The 20,845-nt window shown below is 39.3% G+C and overlaps 1 protein-coding gene across 3 annotated transcripts; it reads right to left on the reverse strand.

Moving 5' to 3' along the window:
* Positions 1-1,310: 1,310 nt before the first annotated feature.
* Positions 1,311-20,602, reverse strand: LOC123997593 (SH3 domain-containing kinase-binding protein 1-like). Of its 3 annotated transcripts, none has more exons than XM_046301988.1 (17): positions 20,468-20,602; positions 19,166-19,323; positions 18,844-18,901; positions 18,182-18,291; positions 17,212-17,302; positions 17,037-17,098; positions 16,885-16,930; positions 15,700-15,794; positions 14,093-14,194; positions 13,498-13,549; positions 7,759-7,809; positions 7,425-7,548; positions 5,749-5,914; positions 4,810-4,863; positions 4,215-4,405; positions 3,749-3,812; positions 1,311-3,437 (listed from the first exon to the last, which is right to left on the reverse strand). In XM_046301988.1, the coding sequence occupies exons 1-17, from the start codon at positions 20,469-20,471 to the stop codon at positions 3,405-3,407; spliced, it is 1,461 nt and encodes a 486-aa protein (XP_046157944.1). In that variant the 5' UTR covers positions 20,472-20,602; the 3' UTR covers positions 1,311-3,404. The 3 variants fall into 3 exon arrangements, with proteins under 3 accessions (XP_046157944.1, XP_046157943.1, XP_046157945.1); XM_046301987.1 differs by having other exon boundaries at positions 18,182-18,294; XM_046301989.1 differs by lacking the exon at positions 4,810-4,863 and having other exon boundaries at positions 18,182-18,294.
* Between the last annotated feature and the right edge of the window lie 243 nt (positions 20,603-20,845).

The following is a 20,845-nucleotide window of genomic DNA, read 5'->3' on the forward strand; positions in this document are numbered from 1 at the left end:
CAGAACAAGAATAGACTGACGAGTTTCAGAAGAAAGTTCTTTGTTTCTGGCCATTTTGAGGCTGTAATCGTACCTACAAATACCAATTCTCCAGATACTCAACTCGTCTAAAGAAGGCCAGTTGTATTGCTTCTTTAATCAGAACAACAGTTTTCAGCTATGCTAACATAATTGCAAAAGGGTTTTCTAATGGTTGCTGATAATGGTCCTCTGTACGCCTATGTAGATATTCCATTAAAAATCAACCGTTTCCAGTTACAATAGTCATTTACAACATTAACAATGTCTACACTGTATTTCTGATCAATTTTATGTTATTTTAATGGACAAAACATTTGCTTTTCTTTCAAAATCAAGGACATTTCTAAGTGACCCCAAACCTTTGAACGGTAGTGTATATATATATATATATATATATATTTTTTTTTCCTGTATTAGTTTCCTCTAACCCTCCCACCCCTCCCCTAATTGGAGTAAACTATTGAAAGACAACCCTTAGGCTTCTACTTCCAGCTTATACATACTATATACATTTTACAGGAAACAATCTATTTTACAATAGTTATATTTTGTTTGTTTTTAGTCCTATTCTTCCTCTACCCTCAACCTCTCCCATCTATTTCTAATGTTTGACATTTGACATATATTTTTTAACTATTCTGTTTCACAAAAGTTCTGAACCTATATAGGAAGGAATGATTGGCAAAGGCATTCAAAAAGGGCCCATGTCTTTTGAATGAAATGACAGTCACCAGTGACAGCTGTACTGTTTGTGACTTGTGGCTCCTTATCAACGCAATGACACATTTTAAAAAAATGTCTTTGTTGTCATTTCCTGGAGGTTAACCAGCTTATCTATGTAGCTCGTGCCATCTCCTCATCCCTCATTTCCTCTCCACAGAAGAGGAAAGCTGTTCTCTTTCTGTCCGTATCAGACCCTTTTCTATGAAGGCCAATTTTAGTTTACATTTGACCCTCCTCCAAATCTTATATCTGGCTCCATGCCTCCATGCCTGATACCATTTCCCTCCTCCCAAATCCCTCCTTTTTAACAGTAACTGTTTCCCTTTAAAAAATATTGTTCTGGACTAATGAAAAGGCTGTCTATTGTCTCTTTGGTTGATTATGGGATTTCAAGAAGTTGCAAAATGTATGTGTTTAATGGAAATGCCTGTGCTGTAACAGTTATGATTAGTGTCCTATCATATATGTTTCATGAAGTCCAGTTTTCAGTTGTCTTTGCAGGTCCATAAGGATGAAGGATCACTTTCAAAAGGCCTTATGTGAAAGAAATTATGAAAATACTGCCGTACCAACAAACCTTATTTATTTACTTTAGTTTATTTCATGTTACACTAGCAGTTTTAGCCCGAGAGGGAATATGCAGTCCATCACACATATTCGATGCCATTTTTAAAAATAGTTTGTTCCCATGGCAGTTTCAGAAGCCCACTCTCTCTAATGTGTTCCAGATGCTCTCCAGATGTGCTTTCCAGCTCACAGACTTCCCGGACAGTGCCAGAAGCATGTCGCCAATGCCGAGACGGGGGAAACAGATCTATAGGGCTCACTCAAGAGAAGCCAAAGGCCTAAAATGGTAACAACAAATACTGATATCTCATCAAATATCCGACAGTAAATCTCTCCTTGATTGTCTTCCTTCATCCTCTGTTTTTGTTCATTGTGATGAGTCAACTTGTTTTCAGTTTCAGTATGCTGGTATGCTGCTTTCGGTATGCTAAGTTAATGTTCTGGTGTGACTGACGCAACCACTTTTATCCAGCTGAAAAAGTATAATACCGACGACATGCTCCACTGGCGGATCACTTCATTTCAGTGTGTTTGTATTTTCAAGGTTTTAATTAGATTCACTTGACTCTTTATATGACTAATTTAACATTTAGATCACAAGTGTGACCTCCTGGCACCTATTCTTAAAGACACATCCAAAAAAGAGAAAAGGGTTCATTTACACAGAATTAACTTATATGGTTTTGTTTTTGTGGCCTGAAAGCCAACTACAATGCAGCACTGAATTCACAACAGTAGTACAAAGGTGCCTCCCAATGGATGCATGCAGCATTGCAGAATAGTTGCTGAGTCACTGGAGTATTTTGGACAGGTATTATTTTATATTTTATAAAAGAGACATAAAATAGTTACTCTTATATACAATGTTTACACAAAAGATACAAGTAGGTTGTTAAGTTGACTCATGTTCCGCAAACACAGTGCTTCAAAATATGGCAAACACTTGTGCTTCAAAACATGCTCAAAAAAATAAGAGATATGCTTTTACAGGAAAATAATCACTGAGAAACGTGGCCCACATTCAATGTATAAAACCAGTCCTCTGTATTTTCGGTTGGTGTTGTTCTTTCAATGAAATATACAATATCATCAATATAAAATAAAACATATTTTCTATCCAAAGGCCGGGATTCAATACAAGGCATTGGGTGTGCCGTGTTAAAACACTATAACATACTTTTAAAAGTGATTTAGACTTGGTCCAACGTGTGCAGTGTTTACCATGTAAATATTGGGTGAAAGTCCTTTAAAAGACACATTATCAGTTGTATTGTGCACTGCGCTGTAACCCACCTTGAATTGAATCCCGGCTACAAAGTATTTTGGTCGATCTATACAAAGCATTTTGGCCCCCTGCCAATTTTGGTCCCTTGCCAATCAAGTCCAGAATGCCCTCAAACAAAATGGAAGACTACAATCTATGTCTGTATTCACTCGTTATCGCAAAAGTATCGCGGAAGGTCCGTGTTAAAATGTAAAGGTATATTTCGGGATTTTGGCAATGAAGCCCTTTATCTATTTCCCCAGAGTCAGATGTATTCAATGTTAGAGGTAGTTTTGTGAGCCAGTGCTAACTAGAGTTAGGCCAATGGCTGGAAGTCTATGGTATCTACTAGCATGCTAGTAGATACTTCCAGTCATTGCACTAACGCTAGTTAGTAATTGCACTAATGCTAATGCTAGTTAGCAAATTCTTTCAAGCTGCACATAGAGACATAAACATGGTATCCACGGGTTCATCTGACGCCGGGGAAGTAGATAAAAGACTTCATTGCCAAAATCCCAAAGTATCCCTTTAAAGGTAATTGCCGATGCAGCGTTTACCTTAAATGCAAACGTTGGAACATTGCCTTTACATTTCTAATCGAGCTATAAAGCGGATCTTCCGTGATACTTCAGAGAAACGGATTGATTCCAGCCCTTAATGTGGCCTCAGCTGGTTTGTCTGCAGAGGAAGCAGACATGCATCCTTTCTTTCTTCTCTTGCACTCCAACGCCAGGAACATTTGAATTTCACTTCAATTTTGTGTTCAAGGGAATGACATTACAGAGCCTGACTTAGATGTACCGCCCGGTCATGGTGTCAGTTGGGATTAATGTTTAGTCCTAAGACCATGTACCTCCTCCTGCACAGGGGAAACATTGTGATAATATTCAGTTAAGTCAAAAGCTTGTCTTTATGCTCCAAACAGTGTATGTTCAAAACAAGTCATGCTAACCTCTCACTATTACAATAACAGGGGAGATTAGCATGTCATGGGGGTATGCTATTTGTGCGATATTTGTGCAATATTTATGTGCTATTTAACAGTCTGCACTTTAACCTCATAGTCATAGTATCATTTCAAATTCAAAGTGCTGGAGTACAGAGCCAAAAGAACAAAAAATGTGTCACTGTCCCAATACTTTTGGAGCTCACTGTAAATATTCCACGTACCTGCAGCGCCACGCGTTTGTTTCTCTCGTCTCTCAGTTCCTCTTTCAGTTCCTGTATGTCTCGTCTACAAGGAGAGAACAGAAAATATATCAATTGATGCACTAAGAGGTCAAAGAAGAGTTCGAAAAGGATGGAATGGTTTACATTTTTGGCAGGAGAGATGTAGCCTGGCTAACCCATACTGAATTGTTTCAACAATGGTGAGCCCAGCATTCAGTCTGGTTTAACCAGGCTAGGAGAGGTCTGACTGGAAGTGTGCAGAGACTTTTTCCTGTGGTTCCAGTTTTGCATTTTGCCTTCAGCACCTTCACTAATCGTTTTTTGGGTGTGCTGTAGATTCTACCTATTATCAAAATCGTTGAAAATAGCTTGGTGGAACAATTGAACAGACGGGTTAATGTCCCAGATTCCTCAAGTTTTTCCCCTGGTTATCTAGAAGTCTGAATAGATGGGTAATACTACTTACTCATGTCTGTTTTGCAGCAGCTCCAGAACCATCTTCAGCTCCCTGACCTCAGCGTGTAGGCTATCCAGACAAGGCTTCTCCTCCTGGGTTGCCCTGGCCTCCACTACAGCCTTGGGAAGTGCTAGCCTGGAAGGTACTGGATTCTTGGTAGAATGCTCAGGCTTGGATGGTGGTGAATGACTTTCTGAAATCTGCAATGTATAGGCAAGGTATCTCTCAGTTTGATTGTCAAGGGTTGACAGGTCCAGAATTCAAGCCCTTTAAAATCTATTCAATCTCAGAAAGCCTATTTAAAGTCAGTTGTTACTTTGTGGCTAATTGATACTTTGAGGGAGATACATTGCCGTTATGTTAATTTTGTGTTCTATGTACTTATAATATAATAATAATATATGCCATTTAGCAGACGCTTTTATCCAAAGCGACTTACAGTCATGTGTGCATACATTCTACGTATGGGTGGTCCCAGGGATCGAACCCACTTCCCTGGCGTTACAAGCGCCATGCTCTACCAACTGAGCTACAGACTTGCCAGCAAGGCCTAACATGATGATAGAGTATTCATGTATATGGAATCAAAGTCAATTTTGCAAACCTCCAGCAGTTTAGGCAATTTTTCTGCTTCTGTCTGGTCCCTGCCACTCAGAGCCTAGGGTTAGAACAACAACAATGACCTTAATGACGATTTCTTTTTAAGAGTCATTCCTCACATCATGGCCTCACTAACCCTTCATGGCATGCAACTTGTCAAGCCACTTATGAACAGGCCATCTCTCTCTCTGGGCGGGTGAGTTCAGACTTAGTGGGCCAGATGGGCCACGTCATACGAGCGAATAGTCCTCAGGGAAACTATGGAGGAATGTAATCTAACAGGGGCCACTATTCTCCACTGATATGCCCCTATGACTGTGATGACAATGATTCCTCTAGGCAGATATGTACTTGTGGCGTGACATTAGAAAATGACATCAGACTAACCAGGGAATGTATCATCATCTCTATGCTAACCTGGGGTTGTGGGTTCATAATGTCACAACATGATGAGTATTGGGCCACACTGCCCCCCTGTGGTTTCAGAGTGGATGTGGAGTATAGTGTGCACCTTTGGGCAGATAGGGACTGGTAGCGTCATGACAATAGACAAATCAGGGATTGTATCATCATTGCTTTGATATCCTAAGGGTTGGGGGGGTTCTACTGTCATGCGTCATGTGATTAAGCCACATTGTCTCCCTGTGGTTTCAGAGGAAACATAACTGTGTGTGGTGTCCATGTTAGGACACACACCACAATGGCACTAACTCAAAGTAACTCTGACAGATTCCATGGATGTGTGACTGTTCTAACATGCGATCTGTCCTAAATCAAATCAAATACCATTCTTTTGGTTGCATACACATGTTTAGTAATTGTCATCGTGGGTGTAGTGAAATGCTTCTGTTCCTAGTATGTCATAATATGTACACTGTACAGAGGTTCATTCTGTACCATAATAATATTAATAATAATACAATATGGAATACTGTCGCCATACCTGTGGACTGGTGACGAGGGCTGATGGGGGTCGTCTCTGTGGGGGTTTGGCTCTGTTGGCTGTGGGGTGACTAAGTTTCTCGGGGGACACCTCCACTCCGTCAAACTGGTCTGAGTTGCTGTCCTCTGAACATTTTGGTGAAAGAGGAAGGAGATCGCCATTGGCTCTAATGGGGGAAAATAGGCATTTCTTTCAGAGAAATTAAACTTTCATTATTTCAGGCCTACACTGGTTGATTCATAAGGTTAACTAGACCCAAAAATCTATGATGTAAAGAAAGAAAAATGAAACATATGCTTCATATTCTACAGTTGAGATTTTCTTTTGATGAAAATTGTTGTGGTTCAGTGTGGAAAAAGTGGCATCCTGTTTCCTGTTGCATGTTTTAAGAGGCAGGTGGTGATGTACTGCATATTGAAACCTCAGTGAGTTAATGTTTAGCCAAGCATTAAGACTTCCCCTTTCAACGTCCACACCCTCACTAGAACAAAAAGACGCAATAGCTTTTCATAAAAATATACAAACTTGTTTGACCTGATATAATCCAAAGTGAATTTGACAAATAAGCAAAATGCTTTTAGCCAAGGCCACACTATCATTGCATTGCCTCCAACATTTGACAGTTACTTGGAAAGAACAGTCCGAATGGCTTTTTCTTCTTTGTTTTCCCAGTCGTGTTTGTGTGTGTGTATGTGTGTGTGTGTGTGCGCGTGTGCGTGTGCGTGTGTGCTCGTGTGTGTGTGTGTGTGTGTGTGTGTGTGTGTGTGTGTGTGTGTGTGTGTGTGTGTGTGTGTGTGTGTGTGTGTGTGTGTGTGTGTGTGTGTGTGTGTGTGTGTGTGTGTGTGTGTGTGCGTGTGTGTTTTTGTTCAGGAAACAGGAAATGGGCTGCTCTCGTCTGTTTAGGCCCACACTGACTCATCCGAGAGTTTCCAGTGAACCGCTTCAAGGTTTGGGAATCCTGGCAATTCAGCATTAAGACATGAAGACTATGTGCTATAGTAACCTAGGCACCAACCAAAACTCTCCTCCACACTCTCCTTCCTTGCCAGTTTAAATAGAATCAACAGTTCCTGTCTTGACAGAGACCTTTTGCTTTTCTTATTAGTGGCTTTTGCAATTATATAACTACTAAGTCTTCCATATGAGTGCCCTATTTGTACATTCTGATCAGAAACAAAGTCTGAAAGCAATCCTTCATTTACAAATCTGAAATATTTACATTCATTCTTGATACTATGGAGTGATATTAGTGTCAACATTGGATTAAGCTCGCATTCATGTTGGCACTACTATACCTCCATACTCTACCTAAATAGTTGGTGTTGACTGAGAAAAAATGTAGTTTGTGAAACAGACGCGTCAGCTTCATTAAATAGTACCCCACAAAACACCAGTCTCGATGTCAACAGTGAACAGACGACTCCGGGATGCTGGCCTTCTAGGCAGAGTTCCCCTGTCCAGTGTCTGTGTTCTTTCGTCCATCTTAATCTTTTCTTTTTATTGGCCAGTCTGAGATATGGCTTTCTCTTTGCAACTCTGCCTAGAAGGCCAGCCTGTTCACTGATCAATTTTATGTTATTTTAATGGACAAAAAAAAGGTTTTTCTTTCAAAAACAATGACATTTATAAATGACACCAAACTTAAAAACAGTAGTGGATATTCTAGAATCACTCACTTGCTACTACCAAACTTCAGAGGCTTGTCCTTCACTGGAGGTGGTTGTGCAGGTCTACTTGGAGCAGGGAGCTTGACTTTGGTTGGGGGATTGCTTCTCAGGTCTTTACTCTCTGGTTTCTCATCTGTGCGCACATGTGCACATTTAAGCATTGCTAGTAAGCAAACTGTACTCATATGTACTTATTAACAACACACACACACCTTGGTACAATTGTAAAGCCTCATCTCCTCTGTATTTTAAAGTATCATTTAATACAACATCTGGTTGAATGAGACTACAGACACAGTAAAACTGTACTTTAATTGAATGGTATCAACATACTGTATATTACCTTTTGCTTTTGCAGGGCTGCTCTTCTCCATCGCTGAACCCTCTGCTTTGACTAGAAGACCATAAGAGCACAGAATGCACACCATATTATACCCGGCCACAGCTGTCTATCTTGCTACTGGTGTGTTGTTCTCTTCGCTACGACAACGGTGCGTGTACATCAGCATCAAGACGCAGACCTCCAGGGTTAATCATTCTCCGCAAAAATGTACTTAGCATAATTGCATTAAAATGCAAATGAATATTCATGTAGCGCAGAAACTTTGTTCATTTTCTTCCATTTGAGTTTGATTCAATTACAACCAGTATAGTGGCATGCGAAGCCAAGATTCTGTATGTCATAGGAGCAGGCTAGTTCACAGCTGTGTCCAATAGAATCCTACAGAATCCAACATACTGTAGTTACTGTTCCCAACAATCTCCCTTGAGAAGGCCTTGGCTTGGAGGGTGGAACTAACTAACTTATCACAAAGGAGATCCCTCAAGTGTGAACAGCTAGGTATCATAGACTTATGGGAGTGTCTTTTGACAAAGCACAATATTCTGCCTTTCAATTACCATTTAGAGTTAACCAAGCAATTATAGTGTTTAATAAAAAAATATTTCAAAAAAGATCAACTAGAGTGCAGTTAAGGGAACTGACCACAATACAGCCAAGTCAATAACAACATGAATCTGCATTATAGCTTTTAGCACATCTCTCAAGATACGGAGGAAGAACATGATGAGTGTCATGCTGACATGTAAGACAATGAACCACCAAAAGAGACTGGTGATGATCAATTCCACAGACTGACCAATAGTAAATGAATGGGAATAGAGCCTACCTTCTCAGTTCAAAGCACATGTAAAACTCCCTGACCAAGCCCTTCCACCAATGTGAGAAGCACTAGAGTTGTTGCAGAGTTGGCTGCTTGGGCCGCTTGTGAAAAGCCACTGTGACAGACAGAGCTCTCTACGGTCCCCCACCCCCTGGCTTCCTCCAAGGCATCTCAGCCAGGTCATGTGACCAACTGTATTACATTCCCCTCTCCATCATGGTGTATGACTTCCTGTGACATAACTGCAACCCCCCAGTGACACTAGACGCCAATGGGGTAGTAGGAGCGATGGGGTGGGGTGGAGGGATTCAAGTGCAGTTTTGAGTCGGGATGATATTATCTCCAAATGACTGTCAGGCCTTTTAATGTTTGAACTCAAACAGCAAGATATGCACGTTTGTTATTGTTCAGCAAGAGCCAGTGCCTCAAAACATCAATCAAAGGGGTCTTGTAGCAATAACAAACTTTTATTGAGTATTTGTGCACATATTTCATTATTAAAATACATTATGTGATTGAAATATTGCATCTTAATGTTGTGTACTCTTTGTATTCAATTAGAAAGGATTTATTTATTTAAAGCTGAGACGAAACATCCAGCAGCCTAACAGCTAACTAACAGTTAGCGTCTTAAACACAAGTTGTACCGTCAGCAGAAGTGTGTGTTTTGAAGCAAGATCTGGTGCACTTAGATAAAACCTGCATGTGAACCACATCCTGCTATGTATGCTACTGACAGTCTCAAGATTGGACACCCACATCCTCCTGTTTTAGGTAAAAACATGTGTTACATGCTGTCTATCCCTCCCCACTGGGAACAAACTGGTTGAATCAACGTTGTTTGAATGTAATTTGTCAGCCTATTGTGACATGGAAACTACATGGAAACGACGTTGGATTTGAAAGAAGTAATCCACGTCAACTCTAGTTTCGAGGGTTTACAACCACAGGATTATATCATCGGCAAATTTCAACATCAAATATGTCGCATTTGTATCTTTAAAACAATGTCAGATCATTAGGCTAGGCAGCACCTCCTGCTGGATAACTTATTTATAGCTCCCCTGTGGTCTCCCATCCAGGGTTTAAACCAAGCCCTGCTTACAGTACCAGCCAAAGGTTTGAACACTCCTAATCATTCAAAGGTTTTTCTTTAGTTAAACTATTTTCCACCTTGTAGAATAATAGTGAAGACATCAAAACTATGAAATAACACATATGGAGTCATAAAAATATATATTTTAGATTTTTGCCTTGATGACAGCTTTGCACACTCTTGGCATTCTTTCAACCAGCATGGGATACAGTTAAGTATGGGAGGAGAACAAATTGAAGAAGTGGCAGAAACCAAACTATTGGGAGTGCAGCTAGACAACTGCTTATCATGGTCGTCTCAAATAACTAATCTATGTAAAAAAAAAACATATTAAAACAGCATGCATAATCAGAAGGATAGCTAAATATTTACCAGGGAAAATCCTTCAGCAAATAACACAGGCATTGGTTTGAGAGTCAAGTGAACTATTGTTTGGTGGCCTGGGGAAATGCATCATCTAGTGAAGTTAGGAGGCTGCAGAATGCACAGAATAAAGCAGAAAGGATTGTTTTAAGGCGGAGATATGGTTCTTCTGTTGCAGTCATGCGCAGTGTTCTTGGTTGGTCATCAATCCAAGATAATTAAAAAAATATGCTTATCTTATTTTATAATATACATAATTTAAAATGACCAAGTTCTATTCACAGTGGTATTCTGTTGGTAAGAGACAGACATTCCGTAAATACTAGGAATAGATTGTCCACCATCTATGCGTTATCCAGACAGAAAAAAGAAATGGGCAAAAGAACATTTTGATTTAGAGCAATAAAGATATTGAATAAATTAACTGAGCAAACTAGAAACCTTTCAATATATAAGTTTAAACATTATTTAAAAACTATTTAAATATAGTATATAGAAATATTGTGGGACTATAGTAGATGAAGAATCAATATTATTATTATTTTTCATTTTTAGATTGAGTATTTATTGGGTCATTATGCTAGTGTATTATGTATGTTTGTAATAGTGTGTTATATGTGAAAGTGTGTTTGTATTATAAATTGTATTTTAATGTTAAGGACTCTTGGAAGATTAGTCCAAATGGGGACTAAAAGAGATCCTAATAAAATAAAATAAAATCATGAGGAATGATTTTCCAACCGTCTTAAAGGAGTTCCCACATATGTTGGTTGCTTTTCCTTCACTCTGCGGTCCAACTCATCCCAAACCATCTCAATTGGGTTGAGGTCAGATGATTGTGGAGACCAGGTCATCTGATACAGCACTCCATCAGTCTCCTTCTTGGTCAAATAGCCCTTACACAGCCTGGAGGTGTGTTTTGGGTCATTGTCCTGTTGAAAAACAAATTAATGTCCCACTAAGCGCAAACCAAATGGAATGGCTTATTGCTGTAGAATGCTGTGGTGGCCATGCTGATAAAGTGCCTTGAATTCTAAATAAATCACAGACAGTGTCACCGGCAAAGCACCCCCACACCATCACACCTCCTCCTCCATGCTTCACGGTGGGAACCACACATGCGGAGATCATCCATTCACTTACTCTGCATCTCACAAAGACACGGCGGTTGGAACCAAAAATCACAAATTTGAACTCATCAGACCAAAGGACAGATTTCCATCGGTCTAATGTCCATTGCTCGTGTTCTTACTGGTGTCCTTTAGTAGTGGTTTCTTTGCAGCAATTCGACCATGAAGGCCTGATTCACACAGTCTCCTCTGAACAGTTGATGTTGAGATGTGTTTGTTACTTGAACTCTGTGAAGCATTTATTTGGGCTGCAATCTGAGGTTGGTATCTCTAATGAACTTATCCTATGCAGCAGAGGCAACTCTGGGTCTTTCTTTCCTGTGGCGTTCCTCATGAGAGCCAGTTTCATCATAGTGCTTGATGGTAGAAACGTTCAAATTTCTTGATGTTTTCCATATTGACTGACCTTCATGTCTTAAAGTAATGATGGACCGTAATTTCTTTTTGCTTATTTGTGCTGTACTTGCCATAATATGGACTTGGTCTTTTACCTATGGCTATCTTCTGTATTTCACCCCTACCTTGTCACAACACTACTGGCACATTAAGGAAAGAAATTCCACAAATGAACTTTTAACAAGACACACCTGTTCATTGAAATGCATTCCATGTGACTACTTCATGAAGCTAGTTGAGACAACGCCAAGAGTGTGCAAAGCGGTCATCAAAGAAAAGTGTGGCTACTTTGAAGAATCTCAAATATAAAATATATTTTGATTTGTTTAACGCTTTTTTCGTTACTACATGATTCCATATGTATTCATAGTTTTGATGTCTTCACTATTATTCTAAAATGCAGTGGTGGAAAATGTACTAAGGTAAAGGTACCTTAACAGAAAAGTGAAAGTCACCTAGTAAAATACTACCTGAGTAAAAGTCTAAAAGTATTTGGTTTAAAATATACGTAAGTATCAAAAGTAAATTGAATTTCTGAAATATATTTAAGTATCAAAAGTAAAAGTATAAATCATTTCAAATTCCTTATACTAAGCAAAGCAGACGGCATCGTTTTCAACACTCAGACCTTTTACATTTACATTTTTTTAGCTCCAACACTCAAATTGACATCCAGTGGAACAACCACTTACAAATGAAGCATTTGTGTTTTCAGGTGAAGGTCCTCCGCTGTCCTGGCGTCGTGAGATCAGAGGCAGTAAGAATGACCAGGGATGTTCTCTTGATAAGTGTGTTGTCAAAGCATCTAACCTGTTACCAGTTACATCCGTGAATTTAATATGGGTGTGGTTGTGTGAATTTGATGCCAAAATATCTGAGTATTCTGGGGCTTTCCTGCATTATATTGATCTTTAGGGGGGAGGTTTCAGATTTGCCTATGTAGTCTGGACTGAAGAAATGTGAGTGTGTCTGTGGTCTGGTTTGCTCATAAAAACCTCAGTGTGGTTCAGTTACAGACAGACGACAGACGGGCAGAGTGGATGTTAGCACAAGGCCAATATGAATCATCATCCTATATTCAAGTGTTGATGTCATAACTTTCTTGGAGAGAATCATATGATGGTCTCTGTGAAGTAGCCAAGATCCTGATGTGGTTTCAGTCTCTGCAGGATTTCCTGTAGGTCTTCATGGGTGTTAAGGTTCTGGATGTTTTGGTTGAGTAGAGAGGAGGTGAGGTGTCAATGGCACAGGTGTCTCCCTGTGCCATTGTCACTCAATTTTAAAAAGCTACTGTAACTTGACCGTTAGGGTCACCATACTCCCTCAACCTGAGTTCAGTATTACATGTTTTGTAACATGCCTATGTTAATGTCTGTTTTCCATCTACAAGAACAGTATCTCTAAAATACAAAGACGTTGATTTGGAAATATTCAGGATGCCATTTGGACCACACAAAATCATCTCATAATCGGCTGCTAAAACAACAACCTCACACACCCTAAAACATGAACACCGTGCCAGACTGAACACCGTGCCAGACTGAACACCGTGCCAGACTGAACACCGTGCCAGACTGAACACCAACAGTAGCAACCGTAGCCATTTCCTTGTGTGAGAATTCTCTAATTCATCTCCCATTAGCATCTCTAAATCATATTGGTGTTCATATTGGTGTGTCACAGATTGGTGTCACCATAGAATTAGGAATTAAATTACTAATACACTAATACTAATTATAATAGTAATTTATTGTGAGCTCTATGGGTGTCACAGTATGTTTTGTTGCACCAGCTATTCTGTTAAACCTCAAAAGCTCCATCGTCAGCATCTAAAGACATTCTGTACTGTCATATTGGTATCATGGATTAACTGGTGTAACCGTATATCCTATTGCATTGGACTCTTTGTTAAAACAGGAAATTGCTGTCTTTACCTGAGCGTCTTTCCGTGCCACGGCGCGCAGGTGGTTGGCTGGTGCTCCCAGACTGGAGGAAAAGGGACGGAAAACACAACAGGTTGGCTCAGTCTCTCTTTGCTGCCTATTTGCAGTAACACACACCCACTGATTAGAGCACCCAGTGATGCGAGCAGCCATTCATATTGTCTTGTATTGTTTTATAACATTTATATATATATATATATATATATATATATATATATATATATATATATAAAATTAATACAATTAAAATTAAACTAACACTTTCCACGGGCAGAAATGTTTGTCAGTGACTCCTACACTGCGGATGTTGAAGAGATCTTTGAGTCAGAAACCTTTATAAGTTAGTTATATAAGAAAGACCTGACTGGAAATGTTTCTTATTTTATGTCAGTCAACTGTAGATGAAGGGCTTTGTTTTTATTGACCTGTTGCCATCTAATAAATAGCTCATGTTCATTACTGGTTGGTGTCATAGCTGCTTAGGTCAGTGTAATGTAATGGCTAAAACCACCTGGAATGTGTGGGGGGGAATTCCCATTCACAGGGCGAAAGCAAGACTATTGCTGAGAACGTTTCCCTCACTCACTTGGAGACCATCTGTCGTCGGTATCACCATGACAAAGTTGTCGGGGAAAAAACCTCTGCGTCCGTTCATCTCTCCCTCCCACCAGCCCTCGTCCTCTGTTTCCTTCAGAAGGAGACATTGTGTAAAGAGCAACTCAAAAAACTACACATAGTTCAAAAAACGACAATGTCCATGAGGACCATGGTCATTGCCCACAGTGGACACTAATATTTGATCTTCAAAGTCATCATATACCTTATAAACCTTCCACTTATAATTTGGCAGTGTGGAAAAAAGTACTCAATTATCATACTTGAGTAAAAGTAAAGATTCCTTAATAGAACATTTCTCAAGTAAAAGTAAAGGTCACCCAGGAAAATACTACTTGGGTAAAAGTCTAAAAGTATATGGTTTTGAATATACTTAAGTACAGTGGTGGAAAAAGTATTCAAAGGTAAAAAGTAAAAGTTAATGCTAAACATCAAAGTCCTTATTTTTTGCAAACCAGACGGCACGATTCTCTCTTTGATATATACAGTACAAGTGAAGAGTTTGGACACACCTACTCATTCAGGGGTTTTTCTTTCTTTTTTTTTTAGTTTTCTACATTGTAGAATAATAGTGAAGACATCAAAACTATGAAATAACACATGGAATTTTGGAACCAAAAAAAGTGTAATGATGGACTGTCGTTTCTCTTTGCTTATTTGAGCTGTTCTTTTCATAATATGGGGGCTTTTTTCTGTATACCACCCCTACCTTGTCACAACACAACTGATTGGCTCAAACATGTTAAGAAGGAAAGATATTCCACAAATTAACTTTTAACAAGGCATTAATTGAAATTAATTCCTGGTGACTGCCTCATGAAGCTGGTTGAGAGCATGCCAAGAGTGTGCTAAGCTGTTATCAAGGCAGAGGGTGGCTACTTTGAAGAATCTCAAATATTATATATAATATATTTTAATTTGTTTAACACTTTTTTGGTTACTACATGATTCAATATGTGTTATTTCATAGTTTTAATGTCCTCACTATTATTATACAATGTAGAAATTAGTAAAGAATAAAGAAAACCCCTTGAATGAGTAGGTGTGACAATACATTATTTTGATACTGTACATGCGTGAATTGGGCGACATCATTGTCCTACCATGAACATTCGAAATGTAACAAGTACTTTTGGGTGTCAGGGAAAATGTATGGGAGTAAAAAGTACATATTTTCTTAAAAAATGTATTGGAGTAAAGTTGTCAAAAATATAAAAAGTAAAGTACAGATACCCCAAAAAACGACTTAAGTAAGTAATAAGTATTTTTTACTTAATGTAGTTACTTTACACCACTGTAATTTGGAATATAATTTATACCATCAGATTTTTGGATGTTTTCCCCACTTATGTAATTGTGCATACTTTGTCGTCTAGTGGCACATATTTTCACGGAATTGCTCACAAGTCACTTAACAGGTTTGTCTGGTTGAAGAGGAGAAAAAATAGTTATGAAATTGTATAACCATGTTTATACTAGTCCAAAACTGGAGCAGAATATCCTTGATTTTGGTCCCAAAAGGCATAAAGTCATGAAGGTACAGTATATTGCATTGGGGAACATGGCATTCGTACAAACCTTGGTGATGATTGTAACAATGTCTCCCTTCTTTAGATTTAACTCATCCTCGGTCAAGGCTCGATAGTCGAACATGACTTGACAACATTCCTTCACTGAGTAGACATAAAAGAGAAGGGAGTGTTATATAGAGAACCTAAGCAATGCATTGGTTGTAAGATCATGTTGAACAGACGCTGACAGTAATTTATCACAATACCTCATCATGACCAGGGGTAGGAAAAGTACCCAATTGTCATACTCAAGTAAAAGTTAGTCACCTAGTAAAATATTACTTGAGTAAAAGTCTAAAAGTATTTGGTTCTAAATATACTTAAGTATCAAAAGTAAAAGAACAATTATAAATCATTTCAAATTCCTTATATAAAGCAAACTAGATGGCACCGTTGTCTTGTTTTTAAAATGTGAAGATAGCAAGGGGTACACTCCAAAATACATCATTTACAAACAATGCATTTGTGTTTAGTGAGTCTGACAGATTAGAGGCAGTAGGGATTACCACTTGTTCTCTTGATAAGTGCGTGAATTGGACCATTTTCCTGTCCTGCTAAGCACTCAACATGTAATGAGTACTTTTGGGTGTCAGGGAAAATGTATGGAGTAAAAAGTACATTCTTTTCTTTAGGAATGTAGTAAAGTAAAAGTAAAAATTGTCAAAAATATAAATAGTAAATTAAAGATAACCTCAAAAACTACTTAAGTAGTACTTTAAAGTATTTTTACTGAAATATGAGATTAACCTGTTTAGCCTGTTTGAACCATTGACTTTTTCCCACATGAAACTGTGACATCAGGCCAGGGTGAACGTCAAAGTTTATGTGGGCCAACACCCACATAGCCTATTAGGTAAACTGTGGGAATTACTGGCAGTCACATGCCAATGATGTGGCTGTCTATTATTTGTGGACACCTGCCTAAGTGGTAGTTTGGTCCAAAAATAGAACACTTGTCACAAGCAGAGGTCTCACTGTTGTTGTAGTACATCAGAACATGTCTATATTCAGCAGAGACATTGCTTTGCAGTTTCATTCAGTGTATCAAAAAGTCTCTCCCACAAGGAGGATGAATTTGATGGAGGGGTACAAGGATGGACCTTTTATTTTACCATTTAAAATGTATTTCAAAATGCAGTCCACTCATTTATATGACATACATAAAGTAGGAATAAGAACTATAAAAACTTACAATTTTTTGTTTTGTTCCTAACACTCGTCCTCTGAGGTAGCTTTGTCTTTAAAAAAAAAAGTATTAAATTCATCAATGGCATCTCACACCTACGTTTTCAGGAGAAAAACATCCCATGTGTATTGTATTTTGATTTAACTTGCATTCCATACCTCTTTACTAAACATTGTATCTGAGAGTTTGGGTCTGGTTTTGCTCTCGTTATGCTTGACATCTGAAAAAGATTGAGAAGGAAGTTCTATAAGGGTATATTGATTCAAGTCCACTCTCAGAACATGGACAGTAACTCCGCAGTGCAAAAAACAAAAAGCCATTTGAAAATCCCACCTTTTGGAGAGACAAATATCTCTTTGGTGAAGTTTGATGGAAACGCTCCCACTTTACCACCTTTCATTCCCATCCACCATCCATCTTCAATCTATCAGGTGTTAGAAGAGAGAAGAAAAAAGAAGAGAAACAGAAATATAAGAATAGCACCGTGTAACAGAGAATGTTTCACCAATCATCCACATGCATAGGAATTCTCAAAACAGGTTTGGTCAGCATAGTTTACAGATGTAGGATCTTAATTTGATCGCCTGGTTGCGAAATATCCATAAATTATAATCCACATCAGTGGAGAGGCTATATGAGGGGAGGACGGCTCATAATAATGTCTGGAACGGTGAAACCATTACCACGAGCCCATGCTCCCCAATTAAGGTGCCACCAACCTCCTGATCCACATAATAACTATAATTTCCTGTTACTGATGCAGGATTGTTTTCCTGCTGTAGCAAACTGGCTCAAATGAAGAGCCTACATCTGTACACCTCAGAGTAAAGTTGTTATGTGTGCGAGAAACGTGATTTCTTCTGGATAATCTTGGGGAAATATCACAATGAATATGCATTGCTGGAAGTGCGACTATTTGTTTTTCTGAGCTTTTGGAGGGGTGACATTTTAGTATTATATCTAGCTAGGCAAACAAGATAAATGATTTGTGGTTGTTTCCTCATGCTCATGAATTTGCCATTAGAGATATGATACAAAGAAAGTAAATATGATATGCCACTCCAATTATGAAGTAAAAACATAAACATATCCTTCTAAAGAGAGCAGCTAATGTTCTCTCCAACAAACCTACAACTCATTTACACTGACACTATAGAGCAGGGGTCTCAGAATAATTTGGGTCTAGGGCCTCGTTAAATTGCCTTGTGGGATATTTGTTGGAGATTCCTCCTCTAGTATGTTTGCAAGTGTTTTCCCATCCATCGATAGTCTGGCGTCAGTAATGATAAAAGCAGCACTTTACCTCTCTGAGGATCTCAATGGTCTCCCCGACAACCAGCTCCAGCTCGTCCTCATTCAAGGGACTGTAGGCAAAGGCCACCTCACATTTCCTTGTTTGTTTAATCATCCCTGCTGCTTGAACAAAGCATTGTACCAGCCACAAGATTAGTCAAAACTGTTCTTATTTTTCTAAAGTATTAGTTCAAACTAATGATGAATAGAAATTCAGTAGGGAAATGTAGAAGTCAACAAATACAGAAGTCTCAACATGATCACTTATAGACTCCAGACTCAGAGCGTGACGAGAAGAATTGAAGCTTCGTCGTGTTGTAACTAATTGAATCCCTCAAAGGGACTGTGCCTTAACAGTAGACTCTGTGTGGTTTTTAATCGGTTCCTTCTTTGTGCATTATAAGTAAGCTTGGTGCTAGCAGGCGAGGCTGTATATCTGCACAAGGCCTTTAATTACTTGTTTGAGCCTGTCGTGCTGACAAAGTGTGTGTGTGTATCTCGATGGGCACGAACCAAAACACTTCCACATTTCAGCACAACACAGGGTTTGTGTTTGATAGACTGGGAAACATATCTGGTTCCAGTTTAAGCTACAGATCCAAGTTATGGGACACACAATAAGCAGAGCGTTATGGTAGTGGAGGTTTACAGCCATTGGAGAGTGACACATACATTTCCGTAGGCTTCTTGGTTCCCTCTTGCTGTCACCGATCAAATACACTGGCACCTCCTGTGTGGGAAATAAAAGATACAGACACATACAATGAAAAAGCTAACGAGTCAAGTAATACAGTATGCAACGGGTAGTTCATGAAAATGCACAAACAGTAGGCTGAACAGAGTCAAGGACGGAAGTCAATTGAAATGATGGAATTTCAGTTCCTTGACAGAATATCATTTCATCTGACTCCCTTGGTTGACTGAATTGAGATGGTATTAATCCTAATCCTGGGACTGAAGGCATGAAGGCAACCTCTTGATTGACATACCGTACCTTGACGAAGTTAGAGGGGAAGATGCCCCTCTTGCCCCTCAGTTCCCCCTCCAGCCAGCCCTCCTCGCTGGCATTGGAGACACTCGTCACTACGTCTCCCACCTGCACCGTCATCTCATCTCCCATTGTGCCCTCAAAGGCTATCAGCACCAGCACCTCTGAGACACACAAATAGGGGAGGAGGGGGAAGAGAATATGATGTTGCAAGTTTCATTCTCTTTTCAAACAGACCTAACAACATAATGTGGCCCAACATCTGGAAGGTTAACACCATAGTCTGGTAACTCAAACACATGGGGGGGGAGAGAGATTACGTGGACCCTTTTCACACTATTGTGCTGATCCAAACCGTACTGTGCTGGCATGGATATTGCTTTTCACATTGTCCTCTCTAGCATGGTTTTGGCAACTATGGTGGGTATATAACCAGCTTGTTTGACTCAGCTTGGCTGCATAGTGTGAGAAGGGTGATGGTATAGCGAGATTATTTGGACTCATTAGACAGGTAATGTGCCCCAACATCTAGAACGGCAATGCTTGTTTCAACAGGCTATGTGGTATGTTCCATGCAAGGCTGGAGGAGAGTAGTAGAGTTGCAATGGACAGCAATGTGATATCAAGATTATTGTGCTTGGAACATACAGCAAATCATAGGCAAGAAAAGCTTTTCTTTTTTCTGACTAAACACCACGGCCTTTGTAAACCAAACCAGTCTCCTGTAGCATATTTGTGTTTGAACAACATGTACAGGTATGTATAAACCAAGGTTACAGTACAGTACTGGGGCAGCAAAATGGATATCAAACATTACAGTTTGGAATTTGCCCTGGGATAGTGAAAAGATGTCTGTTCAAGTAGTTTTTATTAACACACACACACCCATTGCCTACACACCCATTATCCACTGCTAGTACTAGTGCTAACCTGTTTACCTGGCTTTAGGCATTTATGTCAATGTTAGCTATGAAGCAAGCCTGCAACACCAAATGCAAAAGTATAGTGGACACCCAGAGACCTACTACCCCTTTGTTTTCTGGATAATAAATAAGAAAGATCATTATCTCTGTTGTCTGTTTAATGACAAAGAGGGTGTTTAAACTAGACACACGAACAGGCTCTGGTATACTAAAATCACCTCCACTCGCAACTATTATTTGGGAATACAAAATGACCATACATTTTCTAAACTATAGTTCTTGTCAATTGCCCTGAACATAACTGATTGATTGACAGACATTGTAAACATTCCCCAAAACCCTTCTAGACCCTGCTGAATGGACCACACAGTTACAATGCACTTACCCATGACTTCTTAGAAAGCTTTACTCTCTCTTCTAGACGTTTATGTAAATCCTCTTCAGAGGACAGACAGACACCTCATGCTACAGAAGGAGAACTGAAAGAAAGTATTGCCCAAGAAGCAAAGCTATATATGGCTAGCCAGGGCCCTCCTTCCCTCTAGTCATTCATTAACATCTACTTCGGCTAGTCATGACAAGCCACCAGCCAGGAGGACGACGGGTCAGAGAGAGCAAGCGAGAGAGTAAGAGGAGAGAGAGCAGGTGGGACAGGTTTCTATTTGAAGTGAGACAATAGGCAAGGGTGAAAAAGAACATGGCCACATATTTTCAGCTGTAAAAGTAACTGTCATACATCGTATGGGAAAGAAACAAGACAGTC

Source organism: Oncorhynchus gorbuscha, linkage group LG15 (assembly GCF_021184085.1).
Source record: "Oncorhynchus gorbuscha isolate QuinsamMale2020 ecotype Even-year linkage group LG15, OgorEven_v1.0, whole genome shotgun sequence".
Classification (NCBI taxonomy): domain Eukaryota; kingdom Metazoa; phylum Chordata; class Actinopteri; order Salmoniformes; family Salmonidae; genus Oncorhynchus; species Oncorhynchus gorbuscha.

Bases quoted from the DNA above. Each gene is read 5' to 3' on its own strand.
- LOC123997593 (XM_046301987.1), bottom strand. The intron at 15,795-16,884 runs GTAAGTTTTTAT...ATGTCTACTCAG, and splicing joins TAGGAACAAAACAAAAAATT to TGAAGGAATGTTGTCAAGTC. The intron at 4,406-4,809 runs GTTTGCAAAATT...TATACATTGCAG, and splicing joins AATTGCCTAAACTGCTGGAG to ATTTCAGAAAGTCATTCACC.